General features: G+C 35.1%; 1 protein-coding gene across 3 annotated transcripts in view; it reads right to left on the bottom strand.

The window, feature by feature from the left end:
* TTN (titin) overlaps positions 1 to 17,299 on the bottom strand; it is a 279,289-nt gene that overhangs the window by 149,475 nt on the left and 112,515 nt on the right. The window contains exons 108-133 of one of the 3 annotated variants that reach the window (XM_089916619.1): positions 17,025 to 17,099; positions 15,958 to 16,005; positions 14,690 to 15,094; positions 14,162 to 14,224; positions 13,731 to 13,802; positions 13,493 to 13,570; positions 12,823 to 12,912; positions 12,513 to 12,593; positions 11,071 to 11,157; positions 10,584 to 10,667; positions 7,838 to 7,921; positions 7,533 to 7,613; positions 7,306 to 7,386; positions 7,052 to 7,135; positions 6,707 to 6,808; positions 6,177 to 6,287; positions 4,320 to 4,400; positions 4,059 to 4,127; positions 3,747 to 3,830; positions 3,503 to 3,586; positions 3,130 to 3,213; positions 2,824 to 2,907; positions 1,974 to 2,054; positions 1,465 to 1,671; positions 480 to 557; positions 198 to 272 (exon numbers count right to left, since the gene is read on the bottom strand). The exons of the other annotated variants lie outside the window; for them this stretch is intronic. Of the exons in view, the coding sequence (XP_089772745.1) occupies positions 198 to 272; positions 480 to 557; positions 1,465 to 1,671; positions 1,974 to 2,054; positions 2,824 to 2,907; positions 3,130 to 3,213; positions 3,503 to 3,586; positions 3,747 to 3,830; positions 4,059 to 4,127; positions 4,320 to 4,400; positions 6,177 to 6,287; positions 6,707 to 6,808; positions 7,052 to 7,135; positions 7,306 to 7,386; positions 7,533 to 7,613; positions 7,838 to 7,921; positions 10,584 to 10,667; positions 11,071 to 11,157; positions 12,513 to 12,593; positions 12,823 to 12,912; positions 13,493 to 13,570; positions 13,731 to 13,802; positions 14,162 to 14,224; positions 14,690 to 15,094; positions 15,958 to 16,005; positions 17,025 to 17,099 (2,553 nt within the window). The remainder of the gene's footprint in view (positions 1 to 197; positions 273 to 479; positions 558 to 1,464; positions 1,672 to 1,973; positions 2,055 to 2,823; positions 2,908 to 3,129; positions 3,214 to 3,502; positions 3,587 to 3,746; positions 3,831 to 4,058; positions 4,128 to 4,319; positions 4,401 to 6,176; positions 6,288 to 6,706; positions 6,809 to 7,051; positions 7,136 to 7,305; positions 7,387 to 7,532; positions 7,614 to 7,837; positions 7,922 to 10,583; positions 10,668 to 11,070; positions 11,158 to 12,512; positions 12,594 to 12,822; positions 12,913 to 13,492; positions 13,571 to 13,730; positions 13,803 to 14,161; positions 14,225 to 14,689; positions 15,095 to 15,957; positions 16,006 to 17,024; positions 17,100 to 17,299) is intronic. 3 annotated transcript variants of the gene reach the window in all.

Genomic DNA, 17,299 nt, shown 5'->3' with positions numbered 1-17,299 from the left:
AGATATTAATTATTAAAGACCATTAAAACCAACCACACGAATATGTAAATAAAAATACATGAAATGCCGAGAAATGTAAGAATCGGCACCAAACAATATATTCAGTAAAGACAAAGAACATCAGACAAGGTAGTAAGACACGTTTATAGAACATAAGTAAAAAAGATGTTTTTGGTAGTTATTACGCTGCCATGTACCTTTGGGCGGTGGAGGTTTGAGTTTCTTAGGAATGGGCACTGGTACTTTTTCTTCAGGGACCACTTTCTTCGGCACTTTAAAACATCAATATTAACAGATTTAAAAACCTGAATCAAATTTCTTAAGAGTAGTAAGAAGAAAAAAATAAGAAATATGATGTACAACATAATGACCCCAAACACACACACGATTGGTACACTGCCACTTCAACATGGATTTATACTTGGACAGACATGTAGGGACCACAGGTCTCATGACTGATCATGTTTTTCTCACTCTACCTTTAGCTGGTGGGATCTTTGGTTTTGTGGGAACCGGTTCTTCCTGGACAGGCTTTACTGGGGTGGGCTTCTCAGGCTCTTTAAAAATATATACAGGGTGTTTAATGTTAGACATTTTTGTTAGAATATATTTCTTCAATGGATACGAAGAATTAAAATAATATATCTTATCTACAGCATAGGCATAGACTCTAGAGGTGAGTGAGAATCAGAGATCCGAGTAGAATAAGGTGTAAAAGACCTAAAAAAGCTTTTATTGCTATTTCCTCCTTGCTATTTACTTCAGTTAGGTAATTGTGACTCCCTTTTACATATTATATTATCATTTCACTTCAGGTAGACAAAATCATGGTTAAACTCCTCCCCATATAATATTGTTTTTTAATTCTATTTGTAAAACTACATAGAACATTCTCAAAGTTAGGCTGTGAAACATCAAAAATACAATAAGTGAAATAATATTGCTTCATTTTGAAATTCCAATAGAAACTTATTCCTACAGATTTGATCTTCACAAAGATAAAACACAATGGCTTGTGTTGGCTTTCTCTGTGTTTACTTTTGAAGCAGTCTTTGTGAAGTTTGGATGATGGGAACCCCGAGGGTAGGGTGTTTTCTCAATAGCCTATTATGTTTGATAATAACAAGGTTCAGGATGAGAGATGTTGAGAAATTTGTGGTCATGTATTAGAATGATCAAGGGCACTTGAAGATAGACTCTTGACCTTTTGGAGAAAGAAACGTAATGACATTTTCTTATAAGCAAAAAGGAGAGGAAATAGATTATGCCCAGAACCAAACTCTAACACAACTTTACGATTTATAGAGATTTTTTTTTCTAGAAGTTATCCAAGAAAAAAAAATTCTGAATTTGCCAAACAAAACAAAGTTCTTTCCAAATTTCTTTGGGCATTCAAAATTTTATCCTGTTCTATGGATTTTACTCATATTTAATGTGGTTTCAGGTTTGCAGATCTGCTCATACCTGTGACATATTCTTCATGTTCTTTATACTCTTCGTAATGTTCGAATTCATGCTCCTCATACTCTTCATATTGATCATATTCTTCTGTTGGTTCATACTCCTCAAATTCTTCATAATCATGTTCTTCATATTCCTCTTCCCATTGTACTGAAACAGTTTCTTCTTCCTGGGTGTAAGCCCATTCTTTCTCTGCTGTTACAGTTACTTCTGGAATAATATTGACAACAGGTGCATTTTACTTGAAGCCCATTTAGGGACCATAGTGACAATGTGCTGTGATCTCATTCCTTGCTGATGGTCTCATGCACTGGTTATGGGAGACCCTGACTGTCCTTTGCTGGCCAAGGTATTACAGAGTGTACATTTGCTATTTATAATTTCAAATGTTAGATTCCCTGCCTTTAGGCAACAATAAGCCAATAAAGAATGAGAGTCAAATTAGAAACTAACAGGCAAAGAGCTGTGTAGGTTCATGCTTCATTTTATTATTTGGTCAAAGCACAATATACCTTTAGCTGCTGGAGGTTCTCTTTTTGGAACTTCAATGGATACCTTTTGTTCTTTGACAGCTCTTTTCCTGAGTTCAGTCACTTTAAAAAGAATAATTATTAAAAGTGAATTGCAAGATTCAGAATAACATGTGTTAAGAGAACTTGTGTGTGCAATCCAAGGACAAAGAGGACAAAGATGACCATAACCATGCTCGTTGTTTAAATTTTTCATTTAAGTGGTAAGAAAAATCAATAGACTTGGAAATAAACATGTTCTAATATATATATAAATACTTTTTTCTAAGCTACTTAACACTTAAAAGACATTGAATAACTTTAAGAAGATCAAGTAGTATTTATAAAAGAAATAAAAAAAGACAACTAGACAGTATAAACAATGGCTATCAAACAAGCATTAGACAGAAGGTTGCATCACATGAATAGTTTCTTCACTTTAATTCTAAGGTGTTTTCATAAGCTCTACTGGCACAATGTAGAAAATTGAGGGTTTAAAAAATTTAAATTTCATCAAAGGTTGCCACACAAAACAAGCATTTCTGCAAAGGAGTTTAGTATATAGACAAAGAACCATTAGAAGATAAATTCGTTTTAAGGGAAAGTATCTACACGTTTGTATGGAGTTTCATTTTTGTTTTTGTTTTTTTTTTGAGAAGAAGAGACAGATATTTTCTGGTATCAGAAATATTTAGTTTTGAGATGATACGGAATAGCATATGCATATTACTTACTTTGTAATACATATTTAAATTATTTTCTCTAAGCATCCCAATTCCACTAGATTAGTTATACCTATAAGCTTATTTTGATACCTAAAAGCTTATTTGGATTTTTGGAAAAGTTGGTATACCTTTTACTGGTGGCTCCTCCTCTTTTCTAGGCTTGAGTTTTGGAACTTTTTCTTCTGGAACAGCTCTCTTGGGTTCCTCAGGCACTTTAAAGACAGATTTCACTTTAAAGAACTGTTTTCCTCATTCAAACAACAAAAAGGTAGTTGTATAGTAGTAACTCAAACATAAAAGACTTGATATTTTCACGATTTCAAACATAAAACAACTATAACAATGACAACAAAAACCCAACACCCATAACTAGTGTATTTGGTAAAGAGAATAGGGTAGGTACAATATTCTGTGTATTGAAAGGCCCCATGTACCTCTTGGTCTTGGAGGCTCCACTTTTTTAGTTACAGCAACGTGAACTTTTTCTTCCTGGGCAATTTGCATGTGCCTCTCAGTCACTTGAAAGATAATTTTAGGATTACGGAGTTATATTACTTAAAGTGGAATTTAAAAAAATGTATTAGCCAGAAAGTATTGTGATTTTAGAGTATAACAATTTTACAAGGTACGCACAAATGAACTTCACAACAAGTAAGTAATAGTCCACCATAGACAAGGCAATAATATATCCTTGCGGCCAACATACACCAATAACCTCCATACAGAAGGGGTGACCCAAGGACAGCAGTGAGAGGACGAGAAAGACAAGACATGTTTCTAGTTGTTGTGCTGGGGGGTTTCGTTTACCTTTGGTGGGAGGAGGTTCTTCTATCTTAGCCACTTTGGGAGGAGCCCTTTTTTCAGGAACTGGTTTCTTTGGCTCTTCTGGCACTTAAAAGACATTGCACAACACGATCAGACATACAAATGTGAAAAACACTAAACATAGGCACACTTATTTTCTTGTTAATGTCATAAAAATTTGAAGAATGTATCAATTTAAGATTTAAAAAGACAGGTATTATTCAAGAATAAAGGAAGCCCAATATACCTTTGGTTGGTGGCACCTTTTCCTTTTTGGGAACTGCAGCAGGAATTCTCTTTTCTGGCACAATTGTCTTAGGTACTTCAGGAACTTTAGAAATATTAGGTTTAAGAATATTAGTTTACAGGAGAAGTGTAATTTTGGGGCAAAGAACTCACTTTATGAGAAGATCACACATTTACACAAACACTAATGTCTATAGTCAGTAAAAATGTTTACACGTATATGCTGACAAAACTGAGGCAGTTATTCAAACTAAAGGCATTATTATAGCTATTAAGACAAATGGTATCCCATTGCTTCGAGAGAGAATTGTACCTTTAGCTGGTGGAGGCTCCTCTATTTTAGCAGGAGTTTTCGGTTTGGGTACAATTTTCTTCTTAGGCACTTGAAAAGATTATAAAATACATTTGTGGAAATGTCCAGATTTCTTTTTAATGAAAATTTAAGGAATATTTTTATTACACATGATATTTATCAACATTTGCAATACAGACAAAAAATTAACTACAAGAGGACATTAAGAATGGGACAAGCCAAACACGTATGGGGCTAGAATTAATCTAAGAGTTGGTCTACCTTCGGCTGGTTCAGCGTCCGCTTTCTCAGAAATAAAGTGCAGCTCTTCTTCTACAACATATTCCTCAGGCTCTTCCATCACTTTAAAGATATCAATTTCAAAGAAGACAGGTTGTAGTGTTTTTCATGTTTAATTTTAGCTGTACTTTATTATGTCAAAAAGTAAGTAAAATAGTAAAAGTTTAACACTTTCCAACTCCCTGATTGTTCTCATTTAAAATACCCAAAGAAGAAGATTTTAATCAAAGCATATGCCTTAATAAAGAGCATAGAAAATAAGTTTCAGTAAGTATAACATAAAGATAACAATGCTTGTATTCACAGGAAGAACAGGACAAGTGCAAGATGTAAAAACAATCCTAGCGGCTAAGTTAACAAGAACACAGGAATTTGAAGACAAGTTTCAAAAATATACTTGAGGAATCATAAGTAGGTTCATAACAAAGAAAGGAAAGACCTGTATTACATATGAAAAACCTACTGAGGACTTGGAAACAAGACTTTTCCCCCAAGTTTTGCGAGAGTAGCTATGGTGGACGAGGAAAGAGCCTTCCTATGATTTTTGAGTCTGTGTATAAGATTAATTATAGAATAGAAAGATCTAGTTACAAACACCAGGAGTAAACTTAACAGGCTACCCATCTTTCCCCTAAATCTTTGGGCTTAATGGAAACATAAGAATATCATAAAATGTCTTTCCTTTTAATCAGAGTCTATAGTACTAAAAGAAATTTATAATGTATAAAAAACTGAAATTATATTCATGCAATGAGAACTTTCCTTGTGTACATGTTATGGTTTCCCAAACATTTCTAGAAGGGATAGGACCCTCTTTGAATCCATCAGATTCCTGGCTTATGCCCATCTTGGCCTTTCCCAGGAAGCACAACAGAACTGGTGAGCTTCCTCTAGGGAGTCAAGTCTTGCTCTGTTCTAAGCCATTCCATTAAGACTGCACATCTGGATTTCACATGGACTTTTCTTCCAAGTGGAGAAGAGGTGGGGCCCCTTTTATTAGCCAGAGATACACTCAAGGGCATCTGCCTGTACAATTCTATTCATCTTTTCATTGGGAAGACAGTTAATTTACTGAGAAACTTACAGATTAATCTTTAAAGCAGAGCTACATTAAAACTTTCTTAGTAAAGTTCTTTCAGATATATAGCTTTAGCCAGAATGCTGAACTTTAGCAGTAAACCCAGGGGTGTCTTAATTCATTAAAAGGGTATCCCAACATTGAAATAAAGCTCGTTGTTCAATCCTAAGCTATAGAGAACTAGCTTTATAGGTATGTGAACATCTGAACAACAAATTGATCTAATGAAAGATATTACACGATTGTTTTCTCCATGCATGGAATGTTGGAAAGCCCTCCGTGTTCAGTGCTTCACTCTCAAACCTGGCCTTGACTTCTGGAATGTAATAATGTATATAATTTCTTATTCATTTAAAATCTGTGAGTCAGGACACATTAGTGAGTTGTGCTATCAACACCGCTATTTGTTACCCATGTTTTAGACATTAGACTACCAAGGTGAAGATTATGACAGTCCACCATACTGAAACCAAGTCCCATCTACTGAAAGGATAAATGTGTATGGAGATACTTGCACCATTAGTTACCTATAAATATGAAGGCTTCTTTCCTACAGAGTCAAGTTAGAGGGAATGGACAAGAAATACTTTGGATGTTTAATTAATTCTCCTGAGTCTTGTGTTTCGATCAAAAGATACATCAAATAAGACCAGTAGACATTCACTGAATTTTTGTCACTTTCATTAATCTGATAAATAATCTGTGAAGGAAAACAGCTCATCAAGACGCCAGGTCACCACTAGCTTATCTGCATTATTTACCTTCATAATCTGTAACCTCCACTTCTTCCTCCTCTCTTTCCTCTTCTCTATAAACTGAAACACATACTCTTTCCTCTTCTTCTGAATAACTCCATTCCTCCTCTGCGGATACTTTAAAAGATAAGATTTACTTTAAATTCAGCCCGAATAGCCCATTGAAGTACTGATTATAACCATGTGTTCCCTATAGATGGGTAATGTTCTTCTATCTGCTTAGGGGGTGGTTTCACACTGCTTCTTCGTTGCAAGAAGGAGAGAGCTGAGTTCAGGTGAGGGGACAGTACAGCGCAAGACTGAGAAGAATATTCAGATTATGCCCACGTGAGGCCACTTTCACAATAACCACACGTTCAGCACCTCACTCACCCTCTTAGAATGATTCAGCAGCAATGTAGACACAAAACATTCAGTCTCAGAGGCTACAACAGACACTGATAAGAACAACTTCTAAAGTAAACTATGTGGTAAGGAGAAAAGACTTGGAGGAAACACATGCAAACTCATTTCTCCCCTCACTTCCGATTATATACCTTCGTGCCGCACGACCTCCACTCTTTGAGAAACTGCAACGGATGGTTTTTCTTCACCAACAAATCTTTTTTCTTCTACGACAGTTGTCTTAGAAACTTCAGCTTTAAGAAAGGATTAAAGTTGAAGCTTAAAAATCAAGAATCTTAACAATTTTCTCTCCCTAAAGTTTGGGGAAGATTTGCACAGCACATCACTTTCACTAGCAAATTACATCACTTATCACGAGTATATACACACAGAAATTCTATCCAAGAGAGGCAAAGGGTCAGTACAAGAAGACACCAGATAGGAGAAAGAATCCACCAGCTAAAAGATTTTTGTCAGAGGCTTGAGACAAATCTTACCTCGGGGAGGAGGGGCTTTCTTAGCAGCAAGAACAGGCACGGGAACTTTCTCCTCAGGGACAGGTTTCTTAGGCAGAGCTGGTACTTTAAAAACATTGTGTACTTTTAGAACTTCAGTGTTATCTCATTTAAGACCATCACAAAACACAGATACACACTCACGATGCACATATATCACAAGACTAACAAAATCATTGTTTGCCTAGGAACATAATATTATAAAGATGGTTCTTGGAAAGATGGAGAGACAATACCTTTTGGTGGTGGAACTTCTTCCTCTTTCCAAGGAACAGGTCTTTTTTCTTCGGGAACTTTCTTCTTTGGTACTTCTGGCACTTAAAGGAGAGTATTTGATTTTAAAATTCTCAGGAAGGCAAAGTAAATGAGCAACATAGAACTTGCAGGCCCATTAAAGAAGATATGCAATTAAAGAAGCTTGAAGGGAAGACGAGGTTATTTTGTGGAGATGGGATGAGGTTACCTGCTGGTGGTGGAGATTCCTCCCTTTCAGTGACGATGATTATTTTTTCTTCTGCAACAACCCTCTTCTGTACTTCAGGAACTTGAAAAGACATTAATTTTTAGAGTTAACTTTATATTTTCCAAAGTAGCTAATGGACAGTTATTTTGTAAGAAAGTAGGTAGGTGGACAGACACTTTTGTTGAATTCTTACACCATAAAACATTCATTTTGAATGAAACAAACTAAATTAGATAATTAAACACAGAAATGTTTTATACTCAAGACATAAAAACAGGGCTTCCTTACTAAGCAAGTCATTGTACCTTTAGCTGGTGGAGCTTCCTTTTTCTTTGCAACAGGAACAGGAATCTTTTCTTCAGGGACAGGTTTCCTGAGCACCTCTGGGACTTAAAGTTTTTAAAATAGAATGTTAGTTCAGCCATATGTCACTTTTATGAATGGATATAGGCACACACAAACAAATCTTTACGTAGTTTACTAATGTTATAGGTTTTCTATGCATCGGCAAAATAATGCACAAAATTAAACTCTAGTTTTCTAAAGGTCACATGTGGTAAATGTCCCAAGTAATGTTACAGAGGCATTTAGGCGATTAAAAATGAGTTATATACACAGAAGGATGTGCACAGAATTCATTCTTTCTTTATATATTGGTATGCTTTTGATAAAAACAAATTAGTTCAACATTGTAAAGCAATTATACTCCAATAAAAATACCAAATTAGTCAGTAATTATATAAACAATATAGAGTGTGGATATAGTATATAGAAAAATTCCTTTACTCTTTGTATTGAGAAGTGGAATCCATAACAACAATGGGTATACTTTATCTAAGACTATCTTAGACTAAGATGTCATTAGAATGGTTGCATCTATATCATTATTATTTTTTTTATATTTCTCTTCTGAATTTTTTTTTTTTTTTGGTGCACCTGTAGTATCTATAAAACTCAGGAAACACTCTTTTGCTAGGGTAGCCCTCTCAGTATGACATCTGTGTGTCAGTGACTTTGGGGAGTTCTGTGTGCAAAATTTTGTGGGTATGTATATATGTGCTTTTCTCTAAGAGGCTCCATAGTTTTCAATAGGGTCTATGACCCAAAGAAGGTTTACAATGGGTTTAATTTACCTATTCTAAGTGTTGATGGTGTTGAATTTTTAAGTGGCTCATGTAGTTCTAACAGCATGCATTATCGGTAATTTTTTCCATTTTAAATAAGATATTGGCAATTTTTTTGAACATCTGCACCTCTACACTTGCATTTGTAATATCTTGATGTAATTATACAGATACACATTGATACATGTATATATTATGTTATGTATACATGGGGTGTTTATACATACATGTTACTAAGTGCATTTATTTTCATGCATAAATGAGACATGCCTCTGAGTCTCCTCCAGGAGTGACCAAGAGGCTTTGGTATTAGTACTGGTTTTAGTAATATAACCTTTTCATTATAATCATATTTTATTTTCATATAATCATTATATTTTAATGATTAGATAATCAGAAATCATTCTTAAAAATCATTTGGTTAAAAAAAAGACCCTAAAGAAATAAAAATTCTCATTTGAAAAGATACGTGCACCCCAGAGTTTATAGCAGCATTATTTACAATTGCCAAGATATAGAAGCAACCTAAGTGTCCATCAACAGACGAATGGATAAAGAAGTTGTGGTATATATTTACAATGGAATGCTACTCAGCCATAAAGAAGAATGAAGTGCTGCCATTTGCAAACACATGGATGGACTTGGAGGGTATTATGCTAAAGGAAATAAGTCAGAGAGCGACAAGTACTGTATAATATCACTTACATGTACAATCTAAAAAATACAACAAACTAGTGAACATAACAAAAAAGAAGCATACTCACAGATATAGAGAACAAGTTAGTGGTTACCAGTGGGGAGAGGTAAGTGGGGAGGAGCAGTAGGGGATTTAGAGGTACAAACTATTAGGTATAAAATAAGCTACAAGGATATATTGTACAACAGAATACAGTCAATATTCTATAATAACTATAAATGGAGTATAACCTTTAAAAATTGTGAATCACTATATTGTACACCTGTAAGTTATATAATATTGTGCAACAACTGTACTTCAATTAAAAAAAAAAGAATAAAAGAAAAAGACCCAGAATTCTGAAACAGCCAAGAGTTTGAGAAAGAGAGAAGCAGATTTGATTAAGGAAGAAAATGGAAACACTGAGAAATCAGGCAAAAGAGAACACTTCTTAAAATGTATGAGCCTGCTTTCTCCTAAGCTGGATGATACTGGATCTCTCTATAACTGACCAGATGTGTGCAGTTTGTTACTTCATTGCCTGTATAAAGTAGTGTCTTTTATCACTAAAACCACCAAAACCAACCAAATCCAAAAAATTAAAGCAAGAATTAGCACATTTGAATCCAAACATCCCTATATGAAAGGTCCCTTGACTCACTAATTAGATAATTGCAACATTTATGGCAAATGTCAACGTTCAGTTAATATCTCAAGAAACATGGTGAAAGTAAATGCCAAAAGTTGATGTTTCCAACTATTTAAGGGTAGGCATTATTGACTTTTCAGAAGAGTGGCAGTTCCCAGAAGCACTGTGTACATCTTTACCTCATTAACATTCAGTTCTGCCAAACACCCTCTTGTTAGTCTTTGTATCTTGTCATAACTCATGAAAGTTTTTTTTTTTTATTAAGAAAAAGTCACATAGTTGAGGGCTGAAAGAGTTTTTCCTAGAAACATGCCCTGTAGAAAAGGAGTTTCACAAATATTTCTTCTTTCTCTAGGAGAGGGAAGATATTAAAAATTTAAGACAGCAGTTTGATATAGTTACTTTTGAAAAGTAACTTCTTTTAATGTTCAGTATCACAAATAATGTATGTGGAGTGTAGCCCTGGAAGCTGACAAATAAATGAAAAACACAAGGGGCATGTAAAAGACACAAAGTAGACAGCAGAGTAAGTACGAAGACTGTATAGAACAAAGCACTGGCATTTGGGGCAAAGGGTCAGCCTGTGATCAGTTCTGGTGTACCTTTGGGGGGAGCGGCAGGTTCCTTCTTAGGCACAGGAACTGGCTTTTTCTCCTCTGGTACAGGTTTCTTGGGAACTTCAGGAACTTTAAAGACACCATTGTTGAAACAATTGAGAACTCTAGCCTCCTTGTGAGACATTTAAGATTACATTAAATCATAAATCCTCAGTGAGAGTGAAAGAATTTAGGAAGTAATTTAATATCAAGCATGTAACTTGTGATGAAAATACATGCCAAATACATCAATACCATACAGACATTACATACATTACATGAAGCGGACAAAGACCCAATCAGCATGGTCTGGAGTCTAAAGTATTCCTGACATTTGTGTAACATATTACCACAAGTTAATGAAATCAACCTACACAGAATTAAAATACATTACAAATGGTTTACAGATACTATCTCATTAACACACAGAGCCAACAGAAAAAGGTACAAGAAGACAGACATTAAGAAATTTTTTTCAAAAATATGATTCTACCTTTGGCTGGTAGGGGCTCCACCTTTTTAGGAAGGTGGGGAACAGGGACTACTTCCTCTGAGACTGGTTTCTTGGGTGGCTCAGGGACTTTAAAAAAAAAAAAGGGTCGATTTTGAGAAATTGTTCATTTTGACAAGGCATATGTTGTTGCAAGACTTAAAGAGTAGACATTCTGGTTTTGTACCAATTGAATGCAAGAAAATTACATGTTAATCAAGGATTAAGGGCAATGAACTAGTGGCTAATTAGAAAATGTGACTGTTACTCATTTTTAACTGAAGGAACCTCCACTTTCCTAGGAACAGGTAGGAGCACCCCTTCCTCAGAGGTACCAGTGCCTGTTCCTCAGACACCAGTTTTAGAAACTTTACTTTTATAAAGCCGCAGCATTAGAACAACTGCATTCAATTATCTTAAATAATTTTTGTATCCTAAATGTTTAACAATTTGACTGGGTGTAGGAGAGGGTCGGTGGAGGGAGGGGAGCCCTAATTTGTAGCCACGGCCAGTTTCCAAGTTCCAGCCTCTGTGGTGGTGCAAATACATGCATCCTGGCTACCAACGATGATGTCATTGTCTCGGAGTTGGGAAGGGATGAGAGGTAGCACATAATTATCCAGTATTTCCACAACACAGAGGCAATCAACATAACCTCAGAAACACAGATAATAGGAAAATAGTAACGAGTTTTGAGCATTTATTACCATAGTTTTAAATATAACTTATTTAATTTTATATAATTTAACTTTTAATCATGGAGGCGTTAAATGCTGGGTAGCAAAATTCCTGAAAATTTAACCATCAGCTCTGGTGAGTGGGTATGAGCCGGCTCCAGGACACTGTATTTCTTTTCTTAATAGATTTAATTAATTAATTAATTAATTATTGGCTGTGTTGGGTCTTTGTTGCTGCGCACAGGCTTTCTCTAGTTGCGGCGAGTGGGGGCTACTCTTCGTCGCGGTGCATGGGCTTCTCATTGTGGTGGCTTCTCCTGTTGCGGAGCACGGGCTCTAGGTGCTTGGGCTTCAGTAGCTGTGGCTCGCGGGCTCTAGAGCGCAGGCTCAGTAGTTGTGGCGCACGGGCTTAGTTGCTCCGCGGCATGTGGGATCTTCCCGGACCAGGGCTTGAACCCGTGTCCCCTGCACTGGCAGGCGGATGCTTAACCACTGCGCCACCAGGGAAGCCCCAGGACACTATTTCTTTTTCTAAACAGCTGGCCACTAGATTGTAAGCTCCATGAAGCAGGGAACAGAGCCTCCAGGAATTGTCATTCCTCTCTCCAATACCCTCCTCATGGCCTTCTCATCTCCCTATGATGTCATTTGCACATAGTGGCTAAAGGTCTGTGGACTGCGACTAAATTTATTATTTAATATTAACATATTCAGATATTTACTTTGGAGCTTTTGAAAGATTTTAAACTTAGAATAAATCACTAATACCTTTAGGTGGAGGCTCAATCTTTTTGGAAACAGCAACGTGAATTTTCTCTTCGGTAACAGTTTTCTTTTGTACCTCAGGGACTTTAAAAAATGTACATTTTAGTTCCTGGTATGCCATACTATGGGTGGTATTGCAATTTACAAAGAATATTGAAATACAAATTAAAACAGACAAATGTGAAATGAAAAAGATGACAAATATTCACAAGGAGACAGAGATATCTACATAATCACAAATTAGATAAGAAGAGGGATAAAAATCCATCTGAAGCCCTTCCATTTGAGCCCCATATTCAAATTTGCCTTATACCTGTGACTGACACTTCTTCCTCCTCTGTGTGAGAAGCAAAGAACATCTTTTCTTCTGAAATAACCATCTTCTTTGTATGTACAGCGGGTACTTTAAAGAGAGTATTTCACATTAGTATTTCTTTTTCCAGTTCAAGACATCAGATCAAATACATGGCTTGTTTAGACACAGAATTAGTGGGTTAATATGATAGCTTGAGAACAAATTCAGTATTGACAAGAAAACAAATCACGTTTTGATCTATAGGGACACACAATCCATGCAGCCTTTATCAAACATTATTAAATGGGAATCAAATAGACACAACTTCTTCACACGTGATGTGGTGCTTTCCCAAATCCATTAGGGTTTATTCATATAAATGAGGGGATGAGGAATATTATATGGAATGGAGTGCATGGCACAGTAAAGTTAGAAGACTACTGATTAAACACAAATCCTTCTTTAATTAAAAAAAATTATGTAATTTTAAAGTGATACTAAAAACAAAGATAATGTTATTATTTACTTAAATTATATAAATGTGCGACATAAAATGTATATAATATATATAATATGTCTTTATTTTGGCGATTTCAGATTTGTGAGTTGTTCAGTAATATATGTATACATATTCATACACATAAATAAAAATGTTTAAAACTTGTAGCTGAAAGACAAAGATGTATACCTTTCACTTCAATAACTTCTTCCTGCACTGGAGTCCGAGAAGGTTTTTGTGGAACAATCTTCTTTGAAACTTCGGGTACTTAAAAATATGTACAAATATATTTGTATTGTGAAGAATATTGCTTTGCACAAAATTTTAAAATATCTTAGTTTAGATGACTATATAAATAACATGTGACTATATATCAGTAAACAATTACTTGTGTACATGGTACGAGAAATGTTTTAAATGATAATACCTTTGGTGACTTGAACTTCTTCCATTCTTCGAGAAGTCTTTTCAATTTTTTCAACTACGGGCTTCTTTACAACTGCAAGCATTTTAAAAAAATTGCAGTACTTTTAGAATTTCTATTAAAATAGTCTGTCTCTTTTTCTCTCATTTTTTAAAGAGAGACAAGTTTGTTGCAGTGAACTTTAAGTACAAGCCTCTGTACTTCAAGTATTTTGGTTATTTTTTATATTTACCACAACAATCTTTTTATCATCATTTTACATTTGAATTAAATGAAGTAGGTAGATATTCTTAGAAAAAAAATCACTGATACAATGAAGCTTCCAGAAGAAGTTGTGCCTATTGGATTGAACTGGTGATTCATACATTTTTGCCCAGCAAGCCATGATAATGACATCGATGATGTGATCTATTTAAATAATTCCAATTACATACCTTTAGGAGGTGGTACTTCTTTCTTTTCTGGTACTTTTGCTGGAATTTTCCTCTCACGTGATTCTTTAACAAAAACACAGTAATAAGGGATGCTTGAATAGGTTAAGTTCTAATAGACTGTATCAACTGGCAAATGATATAAGTTAAGAATCATATACAACTGTGTAAATGATTGTATTTGGGATCTTTATTGCTAACAGGATTACTCATGCTGGATTTAGAAGCAGGATCAAGCAGAGATGCAGTGAGGCAGTGAAACTAAAACTTGAACCTCTGCATTAGAAAAAAGCACTTGGAATTCAGTCTTAGTAATACGATTAAATGATTCAACTTACAATATCAAAGCATGAAAGTAACTCTGAAGACAATGATGCTTTTAAAGATTCTAAAGATTTCTAACTTTAAAAAATGGAAATGGTCATTTCATCTATTTCGTATCCATTGCACATCAGGTTAATAACCTTGAAAATATAAAGAACTGAGCAAAAAATGAGGAAAAGAGAAAAAAGTCACTCAATTAATACATACCTTCATAAGCCTCCTTTTGAACTTGGATGACTTCTCTTTCTTGGTAAGTCTCCTCCCATTCTTCCTCCCCTTCCTCATAACCTTCTTCCCTTTCATAGTATTCTTGCCCTTCTTCAAAATCTTCTTCCCATTCCTCATGAACTTCCCTTTTAGCTTCTACCTGGGTCTCTTCATACTCTTCATCTGGTTCCTCATAGTAAGGCTCTTCATATGGCTCCGTGTATGGTTCTACCTCTAGTTCGTCATAAGGTTCTTCCAAAGATTCTATGTAAACTTTCTTCTCCTCGTAGACTGCTTGCTTTTTCTCATACACAGCTTCTTTTTCTTTCTGAACCTCTTTCTTTCTGGTTATGGTCATTATTTTCACTTCTTCAGCCTTGGAGGATACATCAATCACTTCAGGAGCTAAAATAAATTAATTAATTAATTTGAAAAGATAATATTAGCATGTTAATTATATCCATACAATTACTTCACGAAATGAAAGTCTATGTAGTCAAGCAATATCAGTATCTGAGATCTCAGCCTTATATTGATCATTTACGTTTTCTTTGTGTTGGTTCTGTTTAAATTTTTGTTGATTATGGAACACAGTCAGTAGGGTCAAGAGACACTCTACTCTTAACCTGAGGGTTTTTCTGGTGTGAACAAAATGGCATTCAGTAAATATTATCAAATGAACACATCTTCCATTGTTTCATGGGAACTCCAGTTTGTAAAACCCTTAGTTATTTTTCCCCATGGAATATCTTAATATTTGATCATTTTGTGGAATTTATTTCTAATATTTCTGTAGTTACTTAAATTCCAAACTATTCTTTCAAAAACAGTACTAATTTTAAAGCTATATTTCTGACTATCGAATATAACTTTTTAGTCAATTTGATAAAGACAATATTTAAAGTCATGTAACCAAATCAATCAGTTGCTTTCATATGACAACTTTAAAAATATTAAGGCTAACATTATTCATATGATCCTTAACATTTGTGTTAGCTACAGTTGAAACAATAAGGGATCCCCTCCCTTTCTAGCCCTCACCATTTCTTTCCCTGGGTCCACTGCACTGAGGCTGCAAAAACATTTGCCTGGGTTTTTCTTTCCTGGAATTCGACCAGTATGAAGTAGCCATCATTTCCACTGCTAATTTTACTGTAGCAGAGGAGACTCTACAACTTTATAATAAGTTGGAAGCCTAATACATAAAATAAGAATACAACGCAGAGATGCAAATCTCAGAAATAAATAGAATAAAATATTTCATTTACCTTCTGCTGGAATTAAGGCAGTAGGAGGTGGGGGCTTCTTGGCAACCTCTGGAACTTTGAAAACATAAAATACATGTTTATCTTTAGACTATAAGTTTTTTAATGCTTACTAATCCTGTATACCCTTGTTAGCCATTTGTATGATCTGTGATTACTACCCATATATAAAATGCTTTTATAAGATCCAAATTTAGCTCACCAAAAATGCTACGCAATGCCATGTTAACGAAAACGCAGGAAGGCTGAAATTTTATTCTACTTTATGTTGATTTAAAACAATTTAAATTAACACGAAACATAAAGAGAATATTTGGTATGTCTGATGCTAAAAATAATGCATGTTTAATTTTTTCAGTGATTAACAATAAAGTTTGGGAAATAGCCATGCTTTTTTGAGATTCTTCTTATTCTATAACATCTCACAAATGACCACAAAAAAAAAGTCTCAGTGAATCGTGCCCTATGCTCCTGGATTCTCCTTTTTTTAGGAGGTTGCTGTACTTTAATCTTAGCCAGATGGATAAAACTATTTGCTTAAATTTAGTTATCCCATCTTCTTCCTAAAAATTTTCCAGGATATAATAAAAATTTAAAGTAACTAAATTCATCCCCCTGCAAAAAGTATTTTATTTTTCCCTGCAAGTATTGACATTTAGCTCAGGTGAACCAGGAAGGGTGCTGAGTTGTGCTGGAGTGGCCACTTAAAATTAGTGCCAGCCCTTGACCTTCTGTTGGTGTGACTTGATCAAGACCAGCTGTTGGACCAGAGGACAGTACCTTCTTTAAATCACTATCCAGAGATAATGAGAACTCTCTGGTGTTGCCATTGGGTGCCATGGGTAGACATAGGCACAGGAGGATAGGGGAGGAAAAAAAGGGGAAAAGAAAGAAAGTTGAGAGAGAAAGTGAGGACTGAATCAAAGAAGAGGGTGAGGGTGAGTAAAGGAAGAGGTACCATTTTGTGAATTCACACTCTTAACCTTCTTCCTCTATCCTCCACTATTTGGGATTAAAATTTTTTAACCAAGAGAAAAGCAGTAAGACTGAATTTTGATTAATTATAATACCTTTAGGTGGTGGTGCCTCTTCTTTGGGCTTTGTGACAACTTTTTTAGCATCTTTCTTCACAGCTTTTTTGGTCACTAAAAAATGAGATGTCAGATGTAAATTTTACTAAAATATTTTCATGAAACTGGGAGGTTTATTGAAAAAAATTTTTTTTAATTTATTTAATTTATTTATTTTCGGCTGCATTGGGTCTTCATTGCTGTGCAGAGGCTTTCTTTAGTTGTGGTGCTCGGGCTTCTCCTTGCAGTGGCTTCTCTTATTGAGGAGCACGGGC

Source organism: Delphinapterus leucas, chromosome 8, assembly GCF_059928025.1.
Source record: "Delphinapterus leucas isolate spDelLeu-1000000601 "Yukka" chromosome 8, BTC_Dleu_Yukka2, whole genome shotgun sequence".
Classification (NCBI taxonomy): Eukaryota; Metazoa; Chordata; class Mammalia; order Artiodactyla; family Monodontidae; genus Delphinapterus; species Delphinapterus leucas.
The sequence above is the reverse complement of the archived record's forward strand: the minus strand, read 5'-3'. Positions and strand labels throughout refer to the sequence as shown.